Genomic DNA, 25,007 nt, shown 5'->3' on the forward strand with positions numbered 1-25,007 from the left:
TCACGGGATCAAAAGAACAAAAACTCCATCCAGTGACAAAGTGGGCGATTTCCACCAAACCGTTGCCAGGAAAAGAGGTACGACCTTGTCCTACCTCCGACTATCCACCAAAGCTTATCTGTGCTTGTCGACATACACCGGCGATTGTTCGAATGTTTAATAATATAACCAAATATTCGGTCTTTCACCGACGTATTTTGTATGTGTCGACATTTACCGGAGAATATCGACATTCTCTAATTTCGCGGTCTTTCACAATAACATATACACTGCTTTAACCGAATCTATTTTGGCTTCCCAACGAGTGTCACATAATGGTTTAAATGCTGCTTCAATTGCTTCAATAAACTTTATAAATGATTCATTCATAATTAATCTTTTATCTTCAAAATTTACATACCTAATAATAATTGAAGTTTGTTCCTTATGGGAAATATCAGGAGTACAATCCATTTGAATACTATAGTATGTGGCTGCTTTTATATCGTCTTTAATTTTGTTAAGGACTTCATCTCCTAACGCAGAAATAATTTGTTCTTGTCATCTATGTGCTAAATGATGCACAATTCTGTTTATATGATACATTAGAACAGACGCGGGGTCCCGGTGCACAGCATCCTCCGCACCCCCCGATGGCCGGCCCTGCCCCCTGGTGGTACAAATTTCCCCCTCGTATGTATGGCTTGTAACTTTAATATACCAGTGAAAAAAGTGATTGTTTGATTAGAATTGCATGGAGAGCGTTGCCTGATAAAAAGCTGTTTTAATATGGTAATGTTTTATCCAGCTGCAAAAGGATGAGCAAACCAATGAATGGCTAATCCCGTTTGAAATGAAACGGGATTAGCCATTGTTTGCTTATCCAGTGTTATTAAAGCCGCTTTATTAGGCTGTCGTCTATGGTATTCCTACTGTTTAGGTATCTCATTCATGTTGAGATTGAGAAATAAAGTATGAGAAATTTGAGAATATTTTAAGAAAATATTTATTGGAATTTTTTATTAATATTATTCTAAGAAAGGAAAGAGAATTTGTAAGGAAATATTTCGGAGAACTTCAAAATGATTTATAACAATATATGAGATAAATATTGAAGACTTAAATAAATAGTCAATAATTATAAATTAAAATCTATATATTAATTTTTAAATAATTTCTAAAAATGAGAAAATTATACGGTTTAAGTGCGGACCTGTTACATTTATTTACTTGGCAACACTTTCAATGAAACGCCATTTTGAATAAATTAACCAAATAAATAAATTATCTTAATTTAAATTGGTGAAGTTAAAATATTTTAAGAATTCATTTCGTTTTTTTTAATTAAAATCCTTTTAAAATTAATTACGGTGTATCATCATCGTCTACAAAATTTATCATTATTATTGCATCGCATTCCCCTTTTTAAAAATCTATTTTATAAATAAATTTTCATTACATATTTGATTCGTCTAACATTTATACGAAAAGCAATTTAAAGATCAAAAGTCCACTTCCTGTTTTAAATTCTAAGAAGTTATCGGAAGTGACGTCATCGATAAACGATTTTCAAAAAATGCTTTCTTAATATATTAAAAAAAACCGGAAGCAGACGATAAAGGAGACGGTCACGTGACAGATGACCCACAAGCAGGTTCGCATAGTGCACATCTCTACGTCAAACTGACGTCATTTTTTATTCTCGCCCATTGTAAAACTCAAGCGATGACGTCAATTTGACGTATTTCATACTTTCTATGCCAGACGAACCGAGCCTACATTCGGAATGTTTATTATTATTATTTTTTAAGTTACTTCCGTCGCTTCCGTTTAGATTCTAAGAACAAGTGGCCGGATGTTAACGTAATACTTTCTAGATTTACTCAATCTCTGGTTTTCCAAGGGGATGCGGCTCTTATATAGAGATGTTCATTTCTCGAGACTTAATAAACACGTCACACGTCTTTCTATTTCGTTTCCATGGGAACGCTGTTTAGGTAAGATAAACTCCTCTGATTATTAAATTTGTTTTTACTTGCGTAACGTTTTTGCGTTGTTCGGAATTAGTTTATTAAACTGACCTTTTATTCTGTCTCGTAAGTACTTTTATTTGTATTAATACAGGGCCCGATCACATTATTACGTAAGTTTGACGTCATTTTTATAGAATTTCGTGACGTCGAGCTGACGTAAAAGCACGCGCCATCTCGACCAATCGAACAGACGTATTGATGACATACTATACGTCTTGTATTTGATTTATACGCATTTCTATTGGGTAAAATGTAAAAATAAGGTGATATTATTGTTATTTATACCAGGATATTGCGGTAATATGACGTGTAAACTCATAATTATTCTGGAGAATGGTATCTGAAATTAACGGCAATGTTAAATTAAGGCAGTTTTTTTGGAAAGAGGTGCGAAGTTTCGTTTTATTTTGACTTCTACACGCTGTTGCGTATAACCGGGCCTTCTTTTTAACCAGGGTTTATTATATCTTAGGGAGTGAACCCACATAAATTCGTATTAATTAAAAAATCCAACAACCACGACACTCCTCTATCTTCCTAACCCTTTGACCTTTCACCACCGAAATTTAGTAGCATCAAGATCCCTTACATACAAGTTACCGTGCCAAATTTCGTTTCTTTATCTTCACCCCGTTCTGAGATATTAACGCCCATACAAACACATACATATCCACGGAAGTTTTTGATATTTTTGGGGTTCAGGGGTTTCAAAACGTGGGCATTTACAAAAAACTCGGAGGGTCAAATTTGAAATGATTCCAATACTTTCCCTTGTTATGTATGCATAACGGCCTGGAAGTGCAAAAACCTGTATGGTTACCATAAAGATTTTTAATCACGAATTTGTTTGGGTTCACTCCCTTCGATACAACTAAAGTCTAAGTACTCGAATTATACACAATAAAGGATCTTAATCTACGTAAAGAATCCTAGATCATAGAATTTGATAGCGCGATTAACATACTATTCATGTGTACTTTCAGAAATGTCGTCATGTCCGTCCACAGAGAAATCCTCGTCCTGTCCGTGTTGAGCATCTTGCCTTACGCGTCGTCGGACTGTTTAGAATTTTGGAAGCAATGGAGAACGTGCCCATCCGATTTATTCGGAACATTCTCCGACCTTTTGTGCTTCCATCATATAAACAATACCAATCAAGCCGTAATAACTAAATCGTCTCCGAAACAAGCCGGAATTGTTTGCCATACGAACAAATTTCCAATCTCCCTCTTCAATTGCTTACCGTTAGAGAATACAACATCCATCATATTCACGAATTGTCCGTTTCCGCGTGCTCCACTTCACCAGTTTTTCCACGACGAAACTTTACAGCAGTTAGATATAAACTTCAACAAAGTTCAGAATCAGGATCGCCCTCTGATCATCAATGGGTACCCAGTCTTAGAAATGATTAAGCTGCAAACTATTTATACCATGGATTACTTTGATTTGCAGCTCGGTAATCTACCATCTTTGCAGACGCTCATTATTTATGTCTACAACTTCACAGAAATGCCGAGAAAGCCATTTCAGAATGTTCCTCGACTTCACCAATTGTTGATATCGGAAGGCCCACTGGAGACTCTACCTGATGATTTCTTTCACGGGATTACAAACTTCACAGAGATAGATCTAAGCGTGAACCGCTTGAAAAACTTCCAAGCTGCACTGTTGAAAGATGCATCTAATTTAATTAGGCTCAATTTATCACACAATTACTTGACAGAATTAGATCGAGAAGTGTTTCAACCAACGAAAAACCTTGAGCATTTGTATCTCGATAACAACAGGATAACGGCGCTACCTGAAGACATCTTCAGAACATTAATTAGCTTAAAATTTCTTACGTTGAACAATAATAATATCTCGGAGTTACACGAGAACACCTTTCATTATCTGAGAAATCTCCAGATACTTTCACTGGAGCGTAACAACATTGAAAGTTTACGTGAAAACCTCTTTGCAAATTCGGGATCATTGATTTGGCTGGATTTACAACACAACAGAATCAGAACACTGCCAAAAAACATGTTTAAACACCAAACAATTCTTCACCATCTCGATCTCTCGGACAATCAAATTACAGAATTTAACTCTCTCACCCCATTTGGCTTCAGTAATTATCTCTTTAGAGTGAATATATCCAGAAATCGACTGAAAGAGGTGCCAAATATTACGTGGCAGGTGTATAACATCAGCAGTATCGATCTCAGCCATAACTCTATAAGCAGTTTAACCTTCCCGGAAGGGTTGTTCCAAGACTGTGTTCTAGATCTTCGATATAACCAAGTCCATTCGGTCCCGGACACAATGGGCCTGCCCCCAGATCACGTCTTTTCGTATCGTATTTTCGTAGAAGGTAATCCATTTAAGTGCAATTGTACTTTGTCGACATTTGTGAAGGCTCTTCGGGTGCTTCCCATACGAGACAAGGAGGCGTTGGAATGCGATGCACCGTGGTTTCATAAATACGAAAAAGTGCTAACGTTAAACGAAGAAAGCCTTTGCTTAAATGATATTCTATGCCCCGTGGGTTGCGAATGCGCAAAAATGAGGAGTGGCGAAGTACACATCAATTGTAGCAATGTTGCAAGAACACACACGCCCACGAATCTTCCAGCACTCACAACATCTCTTAACCTAGATAACAATTCCATTGCAGAGGTGTCACTCACAGGGTCTTGGTCAGAATTGAAGCATTTGAGCCTCAGTAATAATTTATTGTTTTCTTTAAACGAATTCATTCCCCCGCGTGCCTTAAAAACACTAGCAGTTGACGGTAACAGGCTTTCGGATTTACCACAGTCTCTGATGGATCACGTTGAAGCGATAGAGGATTTTAAAATATATTTGGCAGACAATGCCTGGATGTGTAATTGCCACGCGATATCTCTGAAGAAGTGGTTTATGAGGAATTTACCGAAAATACAGGATTCCATGAGAACTTATTGTTTAAATAATCTCTTAACTGGAGAACGCTCCTTACTAGTCGAGACTCGAGTAGAAGAATTCATCTGTTCGTCTTCTGTTCGAAACACCAAATCGTTGTTGTTGTTGTTTATTACAGTTTTTATATTATTGTTGTGTAAATAACTGTTTATAAATTTTATTAAAGATTTTTCGTTATTTAAGAGGAAACATTCTTAACGCAAAATTCACATCTCGATTTTTGACACGTGCGGTTTTCTCAGGAATGCAAAATTTGAGTGTAGAAACAATATAAGTTTTAGTTACAATATCTGTCACTGGGTGGCACTGCTTAAAGGAGGCAAACTCTTGCGTGACATCACAGAAGCAACCGGTGACGTACAAAAACAGAAGAGATACACGAAAAGAGCTGGGGTGATTCGGTGATCGACTTTTCTGCTGTGGTCCAAGTGTCGTTTGAGTGTCTTGGTGACACGGCTCAAATCTTTACGGGACCTCAGCCTATTTTCCAATAATTTCGCAATAGAGGAGGAGGAGGAGGAGGAGGAGGAGGCTTAAGCGAGTGTAAGAAAGGAAACGTGATAAAAGTTTTTCGTTACATGGCGCCATCCAATGAAAGAAATTGTAACTAGAATTTTCAGTGTTGTACTTAACAATATCCAGGGCAGTGCCGTGATGCAGAGCACCGTAAGGGGGCGGCATTTCGACGATTGCATCATACTGAGTAAATTTACCGCATGGCCCTGACACTACCATTAAGTATCTCTGAGAGAACCGCGTGTTTAGGTTCAAAATTCGATAAATTTTGAGTTGTTCTGACATTTTGGTCACTAGTATTGTGTGTATACGTACATAAATTAATACAATCATGTACGTATGTAGTGGAACCTCCATATAACGCCTCTCTAGAAAACTTGAGTGGTAGACCTACATTAATTCTTGTTTGGGGCACCTCGGTTTAGCGCCGCGCTCGATTTGGCGGCGTTAAATAGAAGTTTGATTGTAAACACAAGCCGGCGATACAATACACGAAACACTGTTTCTGAACTCAAATTGAAATTTTTCGAAATCGACGCTAAATCGAGGTATACCAAACAGTAAGAACTGCACGTAGTAACGAGGTTCTCGAACAGATTTAGTTTAGTTTAATTTATATTTGCTAGGAATTTCGGTATTTGAAATTCGATCAAATCCGCGAGGCTTTCATCAAAATATGAGGACAATAAGATTTACGAGACTATTGTTCTTTTGAATTACGTTTCCACTGTTCGCGCGTATCGAATGTTTTATAAATAATTAAATTTAAAGTGAATCAACCTTTCGAATATTAAAAAAAATCACTATATCGAAATGCAATGAGCATTAATAAGCAACATAAGCAAATTATTTGCTATCCCGTATCACGTGATTGCATGCCTTCGATGCCTCTCAAAATAACAAAACTTTTTATTTAGCACCAATAAACCATGAAATTTCCGATCCGGATTCGAACCCGGATCCTCTCTCTCTCTCACTCACTGAATCTATAATATATAATTGGCAAAGTAATTAAAATCTTATGAATATTAAACGATTATATTGAGGTGGATCGTGCTTCGAACGCTAATTCGAAGTAAGGTCATCCATGCAAGAAGCCAGGTAATGACTCATTGAAAATGAAACAATAATAAACATTTATTGTAAACATCACTCTGGGTTCATTGCATCAAAAATACAATAATGTATATTATTGGCACAACAACTCAGCTTTGCAATTTGGGACACCAACCGACATTTTTATACGGGCCTAACGCCATAGAGATTCCAGCCTTTTGATAGAGCGCCTTAGAAATCTGTCCCCCCCTTTTAACATCCGAATTAGAAAAATTACACGCGTGTCCTTATTTTAATGCTTTCTGGCGGGCTTAGACAATTCCAATTGCGAAAAGGTCTGCAGCGCGCTGGGGAAGCAAACTGAGGGTGAGGTATTCTTCATTCTGACACACAGTATTCCAGTCATCAAGCAGGCGGCCAGCAAAACCACGACCGTGATAATTAACGCAGCCACGAAACTGGGCGTAGACAGACACACGTCACCTTCAGCCACTTGGCGCATGCCCGAAGCGAGAGTGAGAGTGCCGTTTCTGTCTTTTGATCCCGATATATCTTCCGGTGTTACGACCCTGAAACCGCGTAACAGTTTAATTGGTTCGGTTACCGTGCTGTCCGATCTCTTCCTCCTTGTAGTATTGTTATAAGACCTTGGTTCCACCGAATAATCTGGGCAATATCCCGGGCACTGATACTTGCAGATCTCCAGGTTGCATTCTAGAAACACCTCCATTTTATCAGGGAAGCGAAAAGCCTGAAAGAAGGCGTAAGAAATGACAGAGGCTCCGGTGTTGCCGGTCTGCTTAGTCTTTTGCCAAGGGCCCATTAGTTTCTTCTTCAGAACGCACCCGCGTGCGTCCGTCAGTTGAACTGCGTTTTTGAGATCCCCGTCGTGCGCTATGCAATCCTTCACGTGCATGTCGAAGTCCTCCGATCCTACAACGTATATTACCATAGTCAAAGTGTCACCAATTTTGACTAGCCCCGTAACAGAAGGGGCAAACGGTCCCTTACCCAACTGAATGTCCATGTAGCTGTCGACTGTATCCCCGCTGTATGTTACGCTGATTATATCCAGCATGTCTACGTTAATAGAAGAGGTAACCGTTTTGTCGAACTGCCCCTGCCACAAACAACGAATCCTCCTAGCAGTGTCCCACACCTCCTGTATACCCGGTTCGTTCTGTATAACGATAGTATTTTCTAAATAAGCTTGACCCCCGTGGTTGTACTCGTCCACAAAAGTGGTGCCGCATCGATCCGTAAAGATGACAAATTCGTAGGACTTTTGACCTTCGTTAGGTCCCACGTAACGACAGCTATGGTCGCTATAGTAACCCTGCGTTACAATTTACAAAATTAATACACCTAAAAAACATAATTACGCAATATAGTAGTAACAACTTACTTTGGAATAGATGAGCCCGTTGAAGGGTTGGTCGAATTCTATTTTGACAGACAGACGGCCTTTCTGGCATTGCACGTCGATCGATTTAATCCTTGCCATGTGACTAGGGTGGATTGGAAAGTAATCGGGCTTATGCGGAGGATAATAACCCGAGTGGAAGCCCGAGATAGTCTGAAATGTAACTAAAATCTGGAAAAAAAATTAAAATTTGCAGCATCAAAGGTGCCACACTGAACGACAGCTTCTCTGTTTATTGTTATAAACATGGGTAATTTTGGAAACAGCAAGGCCCGCTAACCTCGTGTTACCAGACACTAGTTTAACCATAAACTACCCCAAGCGCGGTGGGCGATTTCGAACCCAAAATGGCCTCATGCAGCATAACTAACGTAAGTCCAATGACGAATCCTTTCAACACTGGATGCGCTTGCCATAATTTGACACACTTCAGTAATTGTAATCGGATTAAACTAGAGAAGCCATCGCTTGAATTTTAGTAAAGATACTTCAAACACTTACCGCGATAATCCTGGAAAACAATTCCGCCATTTTGGAGGAGTTCAACACCAATCTACATAAGAAAATTGGGGGTATGAAACGACGCTGACACATCCAAAAGACCGAAATTTAAGTGAAGATCCATATGTTAACTTGATTTTCCGAGCTACATTTTCCTGACAAATGCATGAATCAGCTGGTTTCTGAACGGTTTATGAGAGGAACGTCCTACATAAGGAGGAAGTATCCCTTCTCACGTGATCCGAGGAGGAAGATTGATGCTTCGACACCTATGTTACTGGGTTAGTGGTATTTTTATAAATAATATATTTGTGATTGGGATGCGGAAACGGAACACGGTCCACGATAATTAAAAAAATAAAAAATAAAACACAAATTTCCGAGAAATTCCACATAGTCTAGTCGTGGATCTTATCAATCCATTGTAGGATAAGTAGATTAGTGGAACTTTAAAGCCAGTATTGTAGGTTAATCGGTGTTAAATCCAGTAAATTATACTAACTGGCAATGAATTAGCGTGGATTAACATAAATCTAATCCATTGTAAGTGACTGGAATAGTTCAACGCATTTCACCGATCACTTCTGATTTTCCAAGCCATTGAAAAAAGGGAGCTGATCTATAATTATGAAAAGATAATTGCGATTCAATTCGCTGATTCGCAATTAAATAAATAAATAAAAACTAAGGTTCGCTTTCAAATGAACTGTGTCTGCCGCACGTTTCCTACATTTACAACTTTGATCTCACACGCGAGATCAATATAAATCAAGCCACAACTTGCCAAACGAGACCGCACTCTTCAATTGCTCTCTCGTCTTTCTAATTTGATCGATCATTTTGCTCTGGTAAATGATCCATCACCAATCACTGATCTTCCCATCGCGTGCAATCCTCTACTTGCAGGATTGCATACGACGCGCGGATCACACTAATTGTGATGAATGAGCGGAGATCAATGAACTTTATCCTTTTCAAAGTAAATATTCTGTCACACCCCCCTTCCCGAATGGTAAAAAGTGTGATCCAATTTCTTAAAATAAGCCAAACTCTTAATTAAAGTTTGCCGCGTGGAATAAGAACTGGAATGTAGAAACCTTCTTGATTCTTCGCTCGAATTACGTAGCAAGGTCAACACTATTCTGTAAAAATTTTTTTTCTCGTAAATACGATAATATTCCGGAAAGACGAGATTTCTCATTAATAATTCAAAGGGGCAGCCAACCATTACTTTTATTATAGACTATAGATAAAGAAGCAGCCATGCAAAACTGATACTTTATGAGGAAAATGGGATTTTGATTATTAGCATATTTTCTATTCTTTCGTCATTCCGAATTTGGGTTGATGAGGTCTTTTGTCATACATTGTCGTCTAACACCCGTTCGTAGTGTGTTTCCGTCCAGAATTCGAAGATAATGAACAGTTTTCGAATGTCCAACCACGTGGAATCCCTTTCACTTGGTTGAAATGAGCATGAGCGATAACGGATCGAGTGCAAAACTTACTTATAAACGTGATGAGCCCCTATATTTTGATTAAGTTTACTAACCAAAAAGACCCTACTTGCAGTACCTGCATCCTACCTAGATCCGCCATTACGAACGGAAATAAATCAGAAATTCTATCCATATTGATTCATTAATTCTTTCACTTGGAGGAAAGACCATCTAGATGGATCCATGGGTCCATCCAAGCAAGATCCATCTAGGGAGCAGGTGGTGCAATGCTTTTGCATTGCACCACCTGCTCCCTAGATGGATCAGCCATTAATCATGGAAATAAATAACATATTATATTAATATTGGCTCAATCATTTCACTTGGAGGATTCTCGTGGTCACGAGAATAACGGATCGCGAGCAAAAATTACTTTAGGGTCCCACACGTTTATATACCAAGTGAGCCCGTGCCCAAATTGAGTTGCACCAACTGCAACCTAGCTAGATCAGTCATTAATCATGAAAATAAATTAAGTTCTATTGTCATTGGCTCATTAAATCATGAAAAATTCTATATAAACCGCATAATTACACGAACCGTTTTAAGTAAGATAAATCTAATAATTGCAAATTAAACACTGGCCGAAGTAAATTGAGGTTTATGTTCTATTTCTAGATATAAAAACCTCAATTTATTCACCCTACAACTGTTAATTCGCTAAATTTACGCGTGGAATGCGTTCTAACATTACACAGAATTACATAATTACAAGTAAAGAGGGAAAGAGAGATACTCACCTTATACAACAAATATCCCTAAAAGCGATCAGATGCCATTCATTCACACTAATATACTACAAGATCCTACACATCCGCCTATTTATCACGGCGAGAGATGGGAGGAGTGACCTACATGTCTCGGTGTTGGCATCTTCCTTCTACAATTCAATGGAATCGGTGCTCTTCCCTTTTCTATCTGATGTTTCTTTGCATCGATACTTCACGGATCTCTGGCTCTAGCTGCTGACCGAATTTTAATTCTTCTTCGGTGTGACGTAACCTAAATTAATCCAGGATACGGCGGATAAACCCTCTCACTTTCCGTTTTTCTAGCGGCAGAACGTTGAAAGTTGAAAAAATAAACGTACAGAACGTGCGAAAAACGAGTTATCGATGCGTATCTTAATAATAAAAAGTAGTGTTCTTGAATTTCTCAATATATAGGAAACAATGGACTTTGGTGTGTTTTTTTTTCTTTTCTTTTTAATATATTTTTATTATAAAGATATAAGTTTCCTCCCTGTCAATTATTGGTTGATTGCTTCTAATAGAAAGAATTCGGCATCGATTCAATAGAACAGAACGGTAATAGAAACAATGGTTTAGAACACCTTTCGCCGTTCTGTTTATTATTTTGGTCACTGTTTGGGTCACGAGTTGAAGTTCTCTCTCATTAGTATTCTGTTTTTTCTCTTCTATAAGCAACAATACTCCGGACAGAATGGAGGATAAATGTTTAGAACTATTTTCGGGTTCGAATCCCATCCAGAACTTCATACATGTTCTCAATCCCTCACCAACGCTGATCGATTCCATTTTGAATCGGGCCACCCAAAATTGTTCCTCGCGTTAATAAATCAATCAATAAATCTCAGCATGATTACTCGTACTACCCACGAGGTTCTGGACTCCGGTAATTTATAATCCATCCTGACTCAAAATTGTATTACCTATGGTGAATTATACTCGGAACCCCATAATTTACCACAGGTAATACGAGGATACATGCCAAATTAGCTGACCATAGCAATCATTTCTCTCTCACGCTAAGAAATCAATAATAAAAACAGCAAACCACAACATGGATTTGTTAACGTGCGACGAATTATGGTACTGTTCGGTTAATTTTGGACGGTTTGGCCCATAGAGGAATCGATCAGCACGGATACTCGTACTACCTACAGTAAATTATACCCGGAACCCCACAATTTATCGTGGATAGTCCGGATATCAATAAAAAAACAGACCTCGGCATGGATAAATTATGGTGTTTCGGGTATAATTTGCCATAGGTAATAGGAGTATCGTGTCGATCGATTCGTATATGGGCCAGGCCACCCGAAATTAGCTAAGACAATGTCTTAACTTGTCTCGTGCATTAATAAAACAGTCAAAAAAAAGTTCAATGGCAGAAATCACCGTTACGTCTGGCTAATCACGAATCTGCCATCAAAACTTAATAGTTCTGCAGCAATTCAATAAACCGTTTACAATTAAAATATTTACTCTTTAGGGTATAACAAATGGGGCTACATTAAAAATAGATTAACAAATCTATCGGAGAGAATGTTTCTTTCCGCTTTTCTGAAGACGAAGTTAAAGAATGGAATGAAAGTTCCTGAACTTCGCCGTTACACCATTTTTATATTCATCGCACCGACGATTTTAATGAAACTTCGAGGATCTGTAACGTGGATCAATTGTTTGTTCGTTCGTTTGTCTGTTTAGAGGCCAAAAAAATCTATTAGCGGATCGTGTTACCGAATACTAAACAGCAAACAATCTATGAAAGGAGCCTGTTAAAGCTGTTATTTATTTATTGAAATTTATATATATATATATTTTGTATATAACGACTTATCTAGAATACAAGACGGTGGATCGTTAAGTGGAGGAGGATCTGGCACATTGATTTATCACCTTGGTAATGGTCCCTATCTAGAAGGACACGTGCGTACAGGTACTTCATACAAAAGAAGATATTGTCCTTAGAAAAATGCACTTTTTTATTATCTGACAAGGAACTTAAAGAGGAGGAAAGGAGAAATTGGGAACAAAATCTAGCAATTGAGTACACGTTGAGGGGAGACGTAAGATTTTCGGGTGCCCAGATCGTGCCAACCGATGGGTCCTATCTCGCAATCGGCGCAAGTCAGGTACTTGATGGAACCGACTGTGTTGCTAAATCCTACGTTTTCGAAGGTATAAATGTCGTCCACGCACCAAAATTCCTGCAAAGTTTCTCCTTCGTGCACTTCGGAACGAGAAGACTTGCGGTGCATAAATGGAAGAAAGTGCTGCAAATAAACAAAATAAGAAAAATAACGTTAGGGAAAGTAAATCGTGTAACATATAACAGGTCCCTTCCTCTTCCAAAAAATTTCATCTTTATTTGGTTTGTTTTGTTAAAGCAACGCGACACGTGGGCGATCTTCGGCCGTGACTTTCTACCGGAAACTGGCCCCTATTTTTAGGTGTTACAAACGTGAATAAAACCCGGGAAACTCCACGTAGCCAGGCGCGAGGTGGGCCATCTTTAATTGAGTTTCCTATGATGGGTTGAGTTATATCGGGCCTGTCAAACCGGTGGCAGGCCCGGTTTGAACTAAGCACGAAAAGGGCAAAAAAGACAGCACGAAGAAGGCCGTTTTGGGGCATTAACAGCTTGTTTTTCAAATTTTCCGCACTGTAATTCAAGCATACCATAAATTTCCCCAAAGAAAACTTAGTTCTTAGTCATTTTAAAACATTTTGTCTACAGAAACATTTTCCTATAAGTTATTTTCGCCACCCTTTTCCTTCTGGATCATACAAACTATTACCTTGTACAATACTTAATCACTAAGCTTAAATTGGTTATGAAGTTTAGTTATTGTATATTTAATAGATAAAAAACACGACTGTACAGTACGTGTCTTCAGATGCTTCAATTCCAAATTAATTGGATAATTTTAATGTTCGATGCCCACACTGCGTACGAAATTGTAATTTTGTATGGAGGGTGGGCATCAACAATTCTAATTTTATTTTAAAAAAAGCCTTTTAATTCTTCATTTATTTTATTCTTCAATTTTTATTTTTTTATTTAAAAATATATATATATATTTTTTTTTCCTTTTCCGAAAGAGGTTTGATGTCATTTGAGGTAAAAAAATTACTTTAAACATAACCTAAATACACTTTACAATGTACATTTTCTCAATGACAAGCAGAAAAACTCCTACTAAATTTATTTGTGACATTACATAAGTTAAATTCCAGGAAAATTGCGTGTTTTTATATTTTAAAACTTGTATATTTTGTAGTGGAAATTGAATTTTTGTTTCCTTTACTATTAATAATGTCGATTAATTTAGAGTTTAATCTTTAAACAGTTTAAAATTTAATTAAGTACTGTATTTTCGTGGATATAACCCGCATTAAATTGCTAGAACGAAAATAAAACCTTGGCATAACAGCTCTACCTTATACGACTGTGCTCTTTAGGCTGTTGCATAGGCCTCCAGGTATAACCCTCATTTTCAAATAACCTAAAGTGTCTTTCAAACACAACAACATGCAAGAAAATATGGTAATTACTTTTAGTTATAAAAAAGAAAAACATTTCCAGACAAGATGTGTGTAAAGGATATGCTAAAAAACTAGAAAAGGGTCTGAATGGGATGAGATGAGGCACTCACTAGTCATAATTGTGGGACTTCTTTCTAAAAGATACAGATAATATGTGAATTTTTCACCATTTATGCTAAGAAACTTTGATTTATATTGCTCTTCGGGTTAAATTTTAAGGCTCTCTACCCTCACTTGAGATAAAACTGTTTGCACGATGCTGCACTTAGAAGTTTTCTTCCTAAAACTTTGTGCTGCTCTCCCCTCCATCTATACCTAATGATAAACAATATTGCCATTTTGTGTGATCCACTCCAAGAGGACCCACTAGCAAATGTAACAAAATTATTGACACTTCTTTGGGGGGTTTAGACTGCAATTTCCTTAACTCAACACGATAGTCTTACACAGCCCAAACTTAGCATCCTTGCTATAGAAATGCATAAAACTTTAACAGTTTTAAGCCCATGAAATTATATTCTACCCAAAAAGACCCCCCCAACTATTGTTATCATTCATCTAAACAAAAAACTTCCTGTTTTGTCTAGACTCCTGTCTTATCCACATTCCAATTTCCTCTTTCCTAACATATTTCTACTATTATTTATATTTAGTTACAGAAATTTTGTTTAAATTATGTTTAAAACTGTTAAAATAATGCATTTTATATAATATTTAAAAACGTTATGTAAATATTTAAGTAAGAAATTACATAATACAAAGATCACTGGAGCGTAAACCTTCGTCTCCAGCAAGCCGAGACTCAAAAATTGTTTTTAAATCAAGAAAAAAACTTGCAAAATTTCAATTTAGAAATTAATAACTTAATTAATTACTACAATACAGTATTTATTCTTTACAATCGTCAATGGACTTTTGAGCCATCCTGGAAGCCATATCCGAATATAAGCTACACAAGCTACAGCTTAAGGCCTCACATTTTTACGTACATCATTATAGGGCAGAGGGGAAGGGCCTGTTACATGTTATAGCTTAGGACCGCAAGTGTAAGTCCACCCCACATTTTCTAATATAGAGATAACAGGTTTTAAGTAATTAAGCTTCATAAAAACTTACTTAAATTTCATTGAAGACCTTCCATTTTCATGGTCATGCACTGCTAAGTATCAATACTTAGCAGGAATTAATTGGTCTTTATCATCATTAAGGAAAGATCTTCCCTTAATGATGATAAAGTCCAAAACGAAGAAATAGATTTTCATTTTTTTTTTTTTAAATTTTAAATTAAATTTTAAGAAATACGCTGGAATGTTTCGTGACACCTTCTGTTTCAACAAATATTTTAATTCTTCAGATTATGATGCAGCCATCCATAGCCTGTCATCTACTTCGATATACGCTAGTCACTTTCAATTTTATTTTTCAATCAAAAAATTCAAACGTGATTATAGTTATTTTTTCTTCCGTGTCATTTTTGTCTTCGCTTACTAGGAAATCAAAAATTCCTTCCTGCTTAAGGTGTTTCCCAATTAAAAAACAATTTCCGAGCGGCACTACCTGACATTACGGAAGTCAAATTTTCAGTGTATTTATTACATGATCAAACACATTTTCAACATCTTCCTGCTTCCGTACACTCCGTACAACCTTATACACTGTTTAATAACTAGATGAAGTCACATGAAACTAGGTGTTATAGGCATACGTTGCTTTAAACTATGTTAAAAAGCTGCCGACAATGTTAGATTGTAGAAATTTTTAATAAAAACCACAGAAAACTCACACTTCCCTAAACCTAACCATACTTTTTCATTTGTGAGTCTATAATGATGAAACTGATGTAAGTGCCATGAACTTTAAGCATCTTCCATCAAAATTCCATCAGTTAGTTTGGGTGAAAGTGCTTTGGAGCATATTCATCTTTATAAATTTGAAATTTAAACTATGTTGTGTTGAAACATATATTTTTTCTTTATTGAAACATGCTGAAACACATTCTGGAGCATCATCTTTACACGAAAGTACTCCAGTGTGCTCCAGTAGATTGCAAGTTTTTTCTTTATAAGAGTACTTTCATCTAAAGGTGCTCCAGAAGGGATTCCATTAAAAACAGTAAAATGGATGGCCGATGCAGTTAAGAGGACAGCCTACTGCTGCCGGAGATCAAGAATCAAATCTGGATGAGCAATCCGAAGAATTTTTCGTGAATGTGTTCTATTATGTTCCTCACTATCCAGCCTCTCTCATTTGAATCAAGCCAAATCCAAAACGGCTATAGAAAAAAAAAGGCCCTCTTAGTGCCCTGATGATTTACTTTCATACAATATTTGTTTTCTAATTATGTTATTTACATTACGTTAAAGCCATTAAGAAACGTAAACATGATTTTATAATACGTTCATTCAAGTAAACACAATTTAGTTGTATTTCTTTTCCTTTTACATGCTTGGCGAGTTAACCGCCGAAGCCGAAATATGCAGAACCAATGAATGTCGTAAATGACACGCAGTATAATAAACATAACGATTTAATTGCGTTAATAAATCTCAATTGCAAACAAATTTAGAAAAAATAAAAATTGCATTATCTTTTAATATAACAATTGGAACCGAATACGATGTCGTATACTACTTTTTTTTGCCATATCACAGCCTTTTCAATTGATTTTAATAAGGTTAAATATATTATAAAATGAGGAAATATACAAAAGATTATTACAAAATATATATATTTTTTATTTTTATTTTAATATTGTAATGGCATTTAAAATAGCTTTAAAGTTAGTAAATTTGATATGTAACTGTAAAGTCAGGATGACTTTCATGTTCTTAATATAAACATATGTATACAAGATGTACCATAAGACTGGAACTGTAGAAGTTGGGTTGATCTTTGTTTACTTTTTTACAGATAAAACATTACATGAAGCAAGAAAGAACAAATTCAAGCTGTTTTGATGACAAAAACCCACAGGGCAAGAAGTTGCCGAAGAGTTTAACAGGCTCCATCATTTCCCAATCACACAGCCTCGTCAACACAGAGCTCAATACATTTACAGTACTTTGATAGAAGAATTTAGTTATTCTTAAAGAAAAACAACTCTCTCTACAAATAAAAAAATATTTTCTGTTTGTCGGTAACAAGTAACCATAAATTATTGGAACTTAAGAAAGATGTTAAATTAATTATGGAATGAGATTTTAGTGCAACACGAGTACCTTAACGTAGAGCAGCATTTAGTATGAAATCACTTTTGGATCTTTCAGAAGTAATGTTTAACAGTGATAGAATAAACTGTTTCATTTGTAACCTCTGTGGCAGAATAAATGTATATTATTTTCCTGGCTGTTATAATATGACAAGGTATTGCCATTTTGTCAAATATGCAAAAAACCATCCAGGTTTTTCAAAAACTTTTTGCACTCTCAACATTTTGATACCCCCGAATTCAAAGTAAAAAAACAAGAAAATATACTGTGGATGTGTGTGTATGTATTTTGGCATCTATTTTGTTTAATATATCAGGATGGGATAAAGATTAAGAAACGAAATTTTGCATTTGTATATAAGGGGCATTGATGTTATGAAATTTCGGAGTGGGAGATAGAGAAATCAGATGTCGTATCTCAAGTCGGGGTAGGACTTGTAATGTTATAGTGTTTTTTTAAACTTAAATATTTTTTAAATAGAGATTTTATCATAATTCAACAAAATTACTCCTTTTAAAGTTTTGTTATTACTTAAATGATTCCTAATGGACCCCTTAACCTCCTGTTCAAGTGTTGAGAAAGTCAAGCAAGAGTCTTTCTAGCTTTTTTAATGTTTTAACCACTTACTTCTAACATTGTTTGTACTTGCGTTGCATTTGTTTAAAATTACTAATTAATAAATTGAATTTTAATGAAAATTGTCTTTAATTTAGGATGGACTATTATAACTTTTAACTGGTATAGAATGATATTTCCTGTATAAATATCCGAATATTCACTTCTAAATTCACTGTCTTTTCAATCTTTTATCTTATCATAATCATCATGGGTTTGGCCAAGACCACAAGAATGTGCCTGTGGAAATTGACTGAATACAGGAAAAAGTATTTATGTCACTCTTTCATATACAACAAGAACTTTTATATCTTGAGCCACACAATTTTTATGACACATCTTTGGGACACCTTTTATTATTTTTTTCCTAGACTAAAAAACGAGCATGAATTGGGAACCTTTCAAATTTTTCATGATCGCTGTCCCATATATATTAGTTTCCGTCCCTTTCTAGCTAGTTACCCTTATTGTTGGCCTGGCCAAACCAATAACAAGCATGAAAAAAGGCCTTATTAGTGTCTGCAGACAAGGTCTTTTTCTCACGCCCATTGTTATATACAGGGTGGTTTAAAACTGTGGGAACAAACTTTGGAAATGGATTCCTGGTAACATTTGTTGAGTTTGTTGAGAACCATGGAAGACACTTTGAGCTTCTGCTGTGATTCTGTCTGAGGTACATACATCATACTGTTGCACAATCTTATATCCTGTGTATACAGTTCATAACACCCAATAGTGTCATATATCCTGGCACTGGTGCATTCCTATTGACGTAAGTCCATATGTTAATAGAACCATTGTTGTTCTTTGTTTTGATAGGAATCCATTCCCAAAATCTGTCTCCGTAGTTTGGAACCACCATATATAATGCCCTGGTGAAAAATAATAGCAAGTATAAGTTGTATATGTTCTTTTAATAAATAACCAATTATAGATATGAATTTTGATGCTTTTAGAAATTGTCTACCCATCAAAGACTTCTAGAACTGTCTAAGCTTACTTGATTCATGTTAATAAAGAAATGAAGTCAGTGAAAAATTTTGATCATTCAATCAATTTAAATAAATAATTTAAACAATTTAAAATTCATTATATTAATAAAAAAAATAGAAAGCATTTGCATCATACAAGGAAATTGTAATCTTCATTATATCTTACTTACTTCGATTTCTACGTACGTTGCATTATTTGGTTTAAGTATTTTCGAAGAACATCTCTGACAAATTATAGTTTGTTGATTCTTGCTGTCTTTTGTTAAATTAATATCTGCAAGAGACGACTGGTTATTTGTTTCTGATCCCTCTTTGTTCTGTAAACTTTCTTTTTCATCTTCTTCCATGATATTCTAAAGAATAAAATTTTTAATTAATATTTTTCATTAAATTGTTAAATCAATGTTGTTCAATAGAAATTTTCTTTTAATATGCAATAAAGTATTAATGTGCGACAGAAGTTTGTTACTCTGGCAACCTCTAGCCAATAATCTGGTATTGTCCAATGATAATCCAGCATGCTAGTACCCTACAAATCAAAATTTCTTTGGATACGTGGTGCAATAATCGCAAGTGTGAATTGAAGCAAAGGTGGAGTGCTGCATTGCACAATGTACGGAATAATTAAAGAGCATGTGTAAACAAAGCACTGGTACAATATGTAAGGCAGTGTTTGTAATGTTTGGATTGTAGACTAATTGAATTTTGCAAAGTACAAAAGCATCCAGTAATCTGGAACTTTTGATAAACTGTCACCTCTGTAGTCCCGTAGGTACTGGATTAACAAACTTTATAGTATTTTTTAAGATTACTTACATAAAATATAAATCAAAATATAATTTCCACTTATTAATTTCAGACAGAGACAACAGGACTTTCTGGCAGCCTTATTCATAGTGATTCGGAAGTCTCCATACAAAACAGAGCATACAAAGAGACATATTTGTCATGTGTTTGCACACATACTATATGCATTAATGTGCATTTATTGGGAGGAAAGTATTTGTACTTGCATTTAATTAAATGGTACTAACACAAATTATATTCTGTGACTTATAAGTAATTGCCAGAGAAGGTAAACCTCGTGTTATGAATGGAGACTCGAATCACCTCATAGTTTACATTTATTGGTCATTTAACAGAAATTCTTTAACCTATTCCATTAAAAGCACTTCTATCTTTAGAGAAGAAAGAAGAAACTATTGCTTTTAATGAAGTAATAACTACAAAAAATTAAATATCGTTCAAGCAATTTTGAGCTTAACAACTCCTCCTCAGGAATGCAAAAAATGTTTTGTTTCTGAAGAAGTGGTGTTATTACAGACAACAAATTACTGTGGAACAATGTGATGGTTACCATAGGATACAGCAGCTGTCAATTTGGCAAGATAAATGCATTTTATGCAAATTCCAAGACTCATATGTATGCACCTGTTTTCTTTTCAGAGATTACCATGACCGAAATGACATATCTAGACTTCTGAAGAAGTGACTACAAGAAAAGACAGATTTGATTTTTCAGCAGGATGGGCATCATCTTGTAAGATGTGCATTACAAGCTTATCCAGATGACATTCTTCCAGAAAGACAGATTAGCCATGCCAAAAAAATGCCAGCACTCTCGTACATTGGGCCCCCAGATCTCCAAATCTTATACTTTTTGATTTATTTTGTGGTTACATAAAAGGCCTCATGTTTGTGCCACCACTGTCCCATGATTTGGATGAATTGATGAATCAAATAAGCGAAGAATTAGCTACTGTCACATGGAATGTATGGTATAGATTATCGATTAAATGTTTACAGTATGACCAGTAATGTGCATATTGAATTATTGCAATGATTGCGAAAATGTTGAGTGTTTTTCTTCCCTGTGGGTACAAGTTTCATGTTGCCAATATTTGTAATTGTTCAGAAATAAATTTTCAAAAAGTGTCAAATCATTTTGAAAAACTCTGTATCTAATAAATTCATTGCAACTTATGGTTCATTATAAATATATTGTAGTTATGTTCCAAAAAGCATGACTTATAATGAAACGACATATCGAGCATAGTTACTACGAAACTAATATAGTGTTACGCAGGCGATAACAGACCAACTAAACTATTCAAACTTACATTAAGATGTACAGATATATGAATAGAAAATACTCATTTTTATTGTAAAATTATAATAACTATCTGCTTCTTCTGGAGTATTAAAAAATTTTCTATAACCTAAGTGCCTTTGGATGATTCTCATCCATTTTCAGAGTCAAAATTTCATTAAATGCTACTTTTATCACAAACACTTTGTCTCCCTTTTTAAATTCAAATTTAATCTTAATTCTCCGACATCTTCCCAAAGTTTGATCTTCATTCATACTGCATTATTCTTTTTAATATTTTTTTAAGTTTCAATTCTTGTTATAGATAATTTCATAACATTCCAGGAACAGCAGGTAGTTATTTTTATTGTATATTAAACTGTAATATAGTATAATTTATTGTAATTGCTAAATATAATAATTTAGAAAACACGGTATTAAAGTATTAATAAAGCATAAAATAATGAAAAGAATAAAAATATTTGAGATGAATACATACATAGTCCTGTTCAAATGTTATACATTGATATACTGTTCCTAATTAATTGGCAATATTTATACAAAACAATGCAAAGCAAAGATCTTTCTTACTTATGTCGGACTTATAAAATTTTGGCATATTATCTGTTTGATGAAATAAGGCAATACAACCCATGGGTGATCTGCCAAGGAGTGTTTCTTGGACGGACTTTCAAAAAGAAAATGGCTAACTTAGATGTGAAGGAAACCTGAAAAACTCCACATGGCCATCCAGTTTGTTGGGCGCAAACAACCAGTGTTCAGCATTTTATCCACTCAGCTGTTGGCAGTCAATTTTGGCATATTATAAGTTTATGCAACATGGCAGCATCACTAATGCATCATCCTACTGCAACACCTTGCAAGCATTACAAATGCAAATTCAAAGTAGGCAACCAGAAAGCTCACGAATGGGATCATTTTGCTTCAAGACAAAGCATTCCCTCGCGGCTGAAAGGACAAATGACCCATTACAGCAGTTTGAATGGAAGTGTTCAAGCATCTCCCTAAAGTTCTGACCTGTTGCCTTTCAACTTTGACGTTTTTGAAGGATTGCAAAAAAAGACAGGTGATTTTCCTCAAATGCCAAAATGCAAGATGCAGTCCATGACTGGTTCTGCCAGCATCCCACTACATTCTACGAATGAGGCATAAGTAGGCTTGTGTTAGCGGGATAAGTGTACGATCAGCCAAGGTAATCACTGTTAAAAGAAAATGCTTATATTCTATGCTGTTGCTTTTGACTGGTTACTTATTGATCCACCTTTACGATCTAAAACAACTTTCCCTAAACAATTATCTTCTTTAGGATTATATATCAACTTTCTTTAAAGTAAAATATTCTTTTATCTAATAAGTTATGTTAACATTTATCCAGTTAAACTAACCGCCTACACATTTAAATGATACGAAATGATCAGTAAAGTTCTTTTCCACTGTAAACATTCAAAAATTGCTATTTTATACAAATTTTTCTGCGGGAGAATTGTCTAAACTTTTGCTGCTAAGTTTGTTTAATGCAAACTTAAATGCTGCTTCTAATAACATATAATTGTGTTCTAAAAATGTGTGTCCAATATCATTGTTCTTCAAGTTATAAAGTAAGGTAAGCATTCTGTAATTGCTTTATGATGATTATTTAAATTTCTCTGTTAAAATAAAAACTGTAATTAGTAATAAAGTATCATATAACTAGCATCCTGTAAATCTGAAACGATAGATGTTGTGCTCAGCTTTGTTTATTGTTTTACAAGAAAAGCATGGCACCAAATAAGGAAAAACAGACTAAAGTTATTTTGATGATGAAAATGCGCTGTCGGCAAAAAGCAAATCAAGACTGTGGGATTGATGAAAAGGCTGGATGCAGCCCATTAAACTCTTCAGAAACTACACACCAACAGCAAGTCCCATCAAAACAACTTAAACCTATTCCTTCTTACTTGGCGTCATGCTTTACCTATAAAAGAATAAACAAAGATGTTTCAGACTTATGGGACACACTGTGTAATTCACCAAATAATTGCAATAAATTTTTCTTTCCAATTATTTTTAAATATGGATTTAGACCAGTGTTTCTCAACCTCTAACGAATCGTCGCCCCCCCTAGTAAAACCGTTACGTAGTATCGCCCCCTTCACTACAAAATACCGATGCCGAGGGCAGAGACTAACGCCAAATTCGTACTGCATTGAATAGACTAGTGACTATTATAAAGTTATTTGTTTAATTATTGTACGATATAACGAATAAAATATCTAATTATTCTTAATATAATGTTTTACTATATCGCCCAGAAAATTGTTTTTTACCCCCCAAAATATAAATTGTTACTAATCGCCCCCTCAACATGGAAAAACGCCCACATGGGGGCAATATCGCCCCTGTTGAGAAACACTGATTTAGACTAATACATATCAGTTTGTTTTGATTACCCTTGGGATATTTCCTTGAGTGGATATTAGGTTTACACTCTAGCATTTATTTATATTTGAGCATCGTTTATTACATATTAATCTTTATGTAGCTTTATATTTTATATTCAGAATAATTACATGCTAATTTCTATACACAATGCTTTCAAAAACAAATATTTACTTAATAAATATGATTGATTTAATCTCCACTACACAAATCTAAAGTGCTTAAACTTAATCCTTCTTTATGATTTTTAATACTGTATACTGTACTCCATTATGGCAAGTTGGGATAGAGTCTTGGCAGTGGAAAATTTCTGCCCATCACGATTCACAAGAGTCAAAGATACATCTTCTGCCTTTCTTCATGGTTATCTGGAAACAGTTACCCGGAGGATGGTCTCTCCGGAGGTAAAGTTGGTGTCAGCTGGTGTCATACTTTTCTCCTATTGCACACAATAAGTCTCTCTTTTGCTATAAAAACAAATGTACTGGGTATTGCTGGTAAATAAGTCACAAACCATAGGCAAACTGTAATTAGTGTGTTTTTCCATTTTGGTACAATTCCCTGGCAATGGATGGCGTGGGTCTGTACAATGACCCCTACAGCTGAATCTTTATCTGTTGGACCCCCATTTACAAACAGAAGATTGTGTTATTTATTCGAGACCAGAATTACATCCCCTAAACCTTGCTAGGTATGTGGAATAATTGGTTGCACATCTGAATTCATGTGCGCAAGAACAGCAATGAAAAATCTGTGTTGTCTTACTTGAGACACACCATACTGTTTATATAATCAAGATAAATTATCTTTACATTAAAGAAAAGAAAGAAAATCGTCAAATATCATAAAAAATAATTTTATTAATCATATTGAATATCTTTCTAACAGAAAAATTTTTCATAACTATAGTGAAAAGTTAAAAAAAATCAAAAAGTTTACACAATTCGAAATACATCCGATGCAGTAATAAAAATTATTATTTAACAACAACGAATAACATTTTTCTTACAAATAAAATGATAACTGCAATTACAATTAATGCAAAACAGAGAAATTAACTCTAACATCACTTACAATAATAATTTGATACTGTACATATTAATTTCGTACGATATTTTACATCTTCGGTAACTCATATCAATACAATTTATATTCTACCCTTTACTTACTGTATGTGCATACAATAATTATAAGTTTCAATACAATGTTCTTACAAGAATATGTTCGTTGAAGTTTTTAATTGAAAGCTAGTATTGTCGTGTCATTATTTTAAGTGTATAGGATAAATTTCATGTATTTTTTCGGCACTATCAATTTTCATTTAAAGCTTTTATAAAAACTATTATTCTTAACATATGTGTAGTATAATTTATATATTTAAATTCCAAAGCTTGCAAAAATCAATGTTTCTGAAT

The 25,007-nt window shown here is 35.2% G+C and overlaps 3 protein-coding genes across 5 annotated transcripts in view; 1 reads left to right on the plus strand and 2 right to left on the minus strand.

The window, feature by feature from the left end:
* Window positions 1-1,606: 1,606 nt before the first annotated feature.
* On the plus strand, window positions 1,607-5,356 carry LOC111631633 (toll-like receptor 6). 2 transcript variants are annotated; one of them, XM_023375921.1, is made up of 2 exons: window positions 1,607-1,976; window positions 2,996-5,356. In XM_023375921.1, the coding sequence occupies exons 1-2, from the start codon at window positions 1,960-1,962 to the stop codon at window positions 5,103-5,105; spliced, it is 2,127 nt and encodes a 708-aa protein (XP_023231689.1). In that variant the 5' UTR covers window positions 1,607-1,959; the 3' UTR covers window positions 5,106-5,356. The 2 variants fall into 2 exon arrangements, with proteins under 2 accessions (XP_023231689.1, XP_023231690.1); XM_023375922.1 differs by lacking the exon at window positions 1,607-1,976 and adding an exon at window positions 2,000-2,075.
* A 1,240-nt stretch (window positions 5,357-6,596) lies between these two features.
* On the minus strand, window positions 6,597-11,223 carry LOC111631634 (cuticlin-1-like). Its single transcript, XM_023375923.1, has 4 exons — window positions 10,697-11,223; window positions 8,458-8,509; window positions 7,939-8,127; window positions 6,597-7,869 (listed from the first exon to the last, which is right to left on the minus strand). The coding sequence occupies exons 2-4, from the start codon at window positions 8,485-8,487 to the stop codon at window positions 6,826-6,828; spliced, it is 1,263 nt and encodes a 420-aa protein (XP_023231691.1). The 5' UTR covers window positions 8,488-8,509; window positions 10,697-11,223; the 3' UTR covers window positions 6,597-6,825.
* Window positions 11,224-11,362: 139 nt separating this feature from the next.
* Window positions 11,363-25,007, minus strand: part of LOC111631635 (guanine nucleotide exchange factor MSS4-like) — a 40,582-nt gene continuing 26,937 nt past the window's right edge. For both annotated transcript variants that reach the window (XM_023375929.1, XM_023375930.1), the window contains exons 3-4: window positions 19,235-19,417; window positions 11,363-12,975 (exon numbers count right to left, since the gene is read on the minus strand). In XM_023375929.1, coding sequence (XP_023231697.1) covers window positions 12,739-12,975; window positions 19,235-19,411 — 414 coding nt within the window. In that variant the 5' untranslated portion in view covers window positions 19,412-19,417 and the 3' untranslated portion in view covers window positions 11,363-12,738. The remainder of the gene's footprint in view (window positions 12,976-19,234; window positions 19,418-25,007) is intronic.

The sequence above is a fragment of the Centruroides sculpturatus genome, unplaced genomic scaffold (genome assembly GCF_000671375.1).
Source record: "Centruroides sculpturatus isolate CEXI.00-Female unplaced genomic scaffold, Cexi_2.0 scaffold719, whole genome shotgun sequence".
Taxonomy (NCBI): domain Eukaryota; kingdom Metazoa; phylum Arthropoda; class Arachnida; order Scorpiones; family Buthidae; genus Centruroides; species Centruroides sculpturatus.

Excerpts from the sequence above, each read along its gene's own strand:
- LOC111631634 (XM_023375923.1), bottom strand. The coding sequence starts at position 8,487 with ATGGCGGAATTGTTTTCCAGGATTATCGCG. Across the intron at positions 8,128-8,457 it reads TGTTTTCCAGGATTATCGCG|ATTTTAGTTACATTTCAGAC; the intron begins GTAAGTGTTTGA and ends TTTTTTTTCCAG. Across the intron at positions 7,870-7,938 it reads ACGGGCTCATCTATTCCAAA|GGTTACTATAGCGACCATAG; the intron begins GTAAGTTGTTAC and ends ATTGTAACGCAG.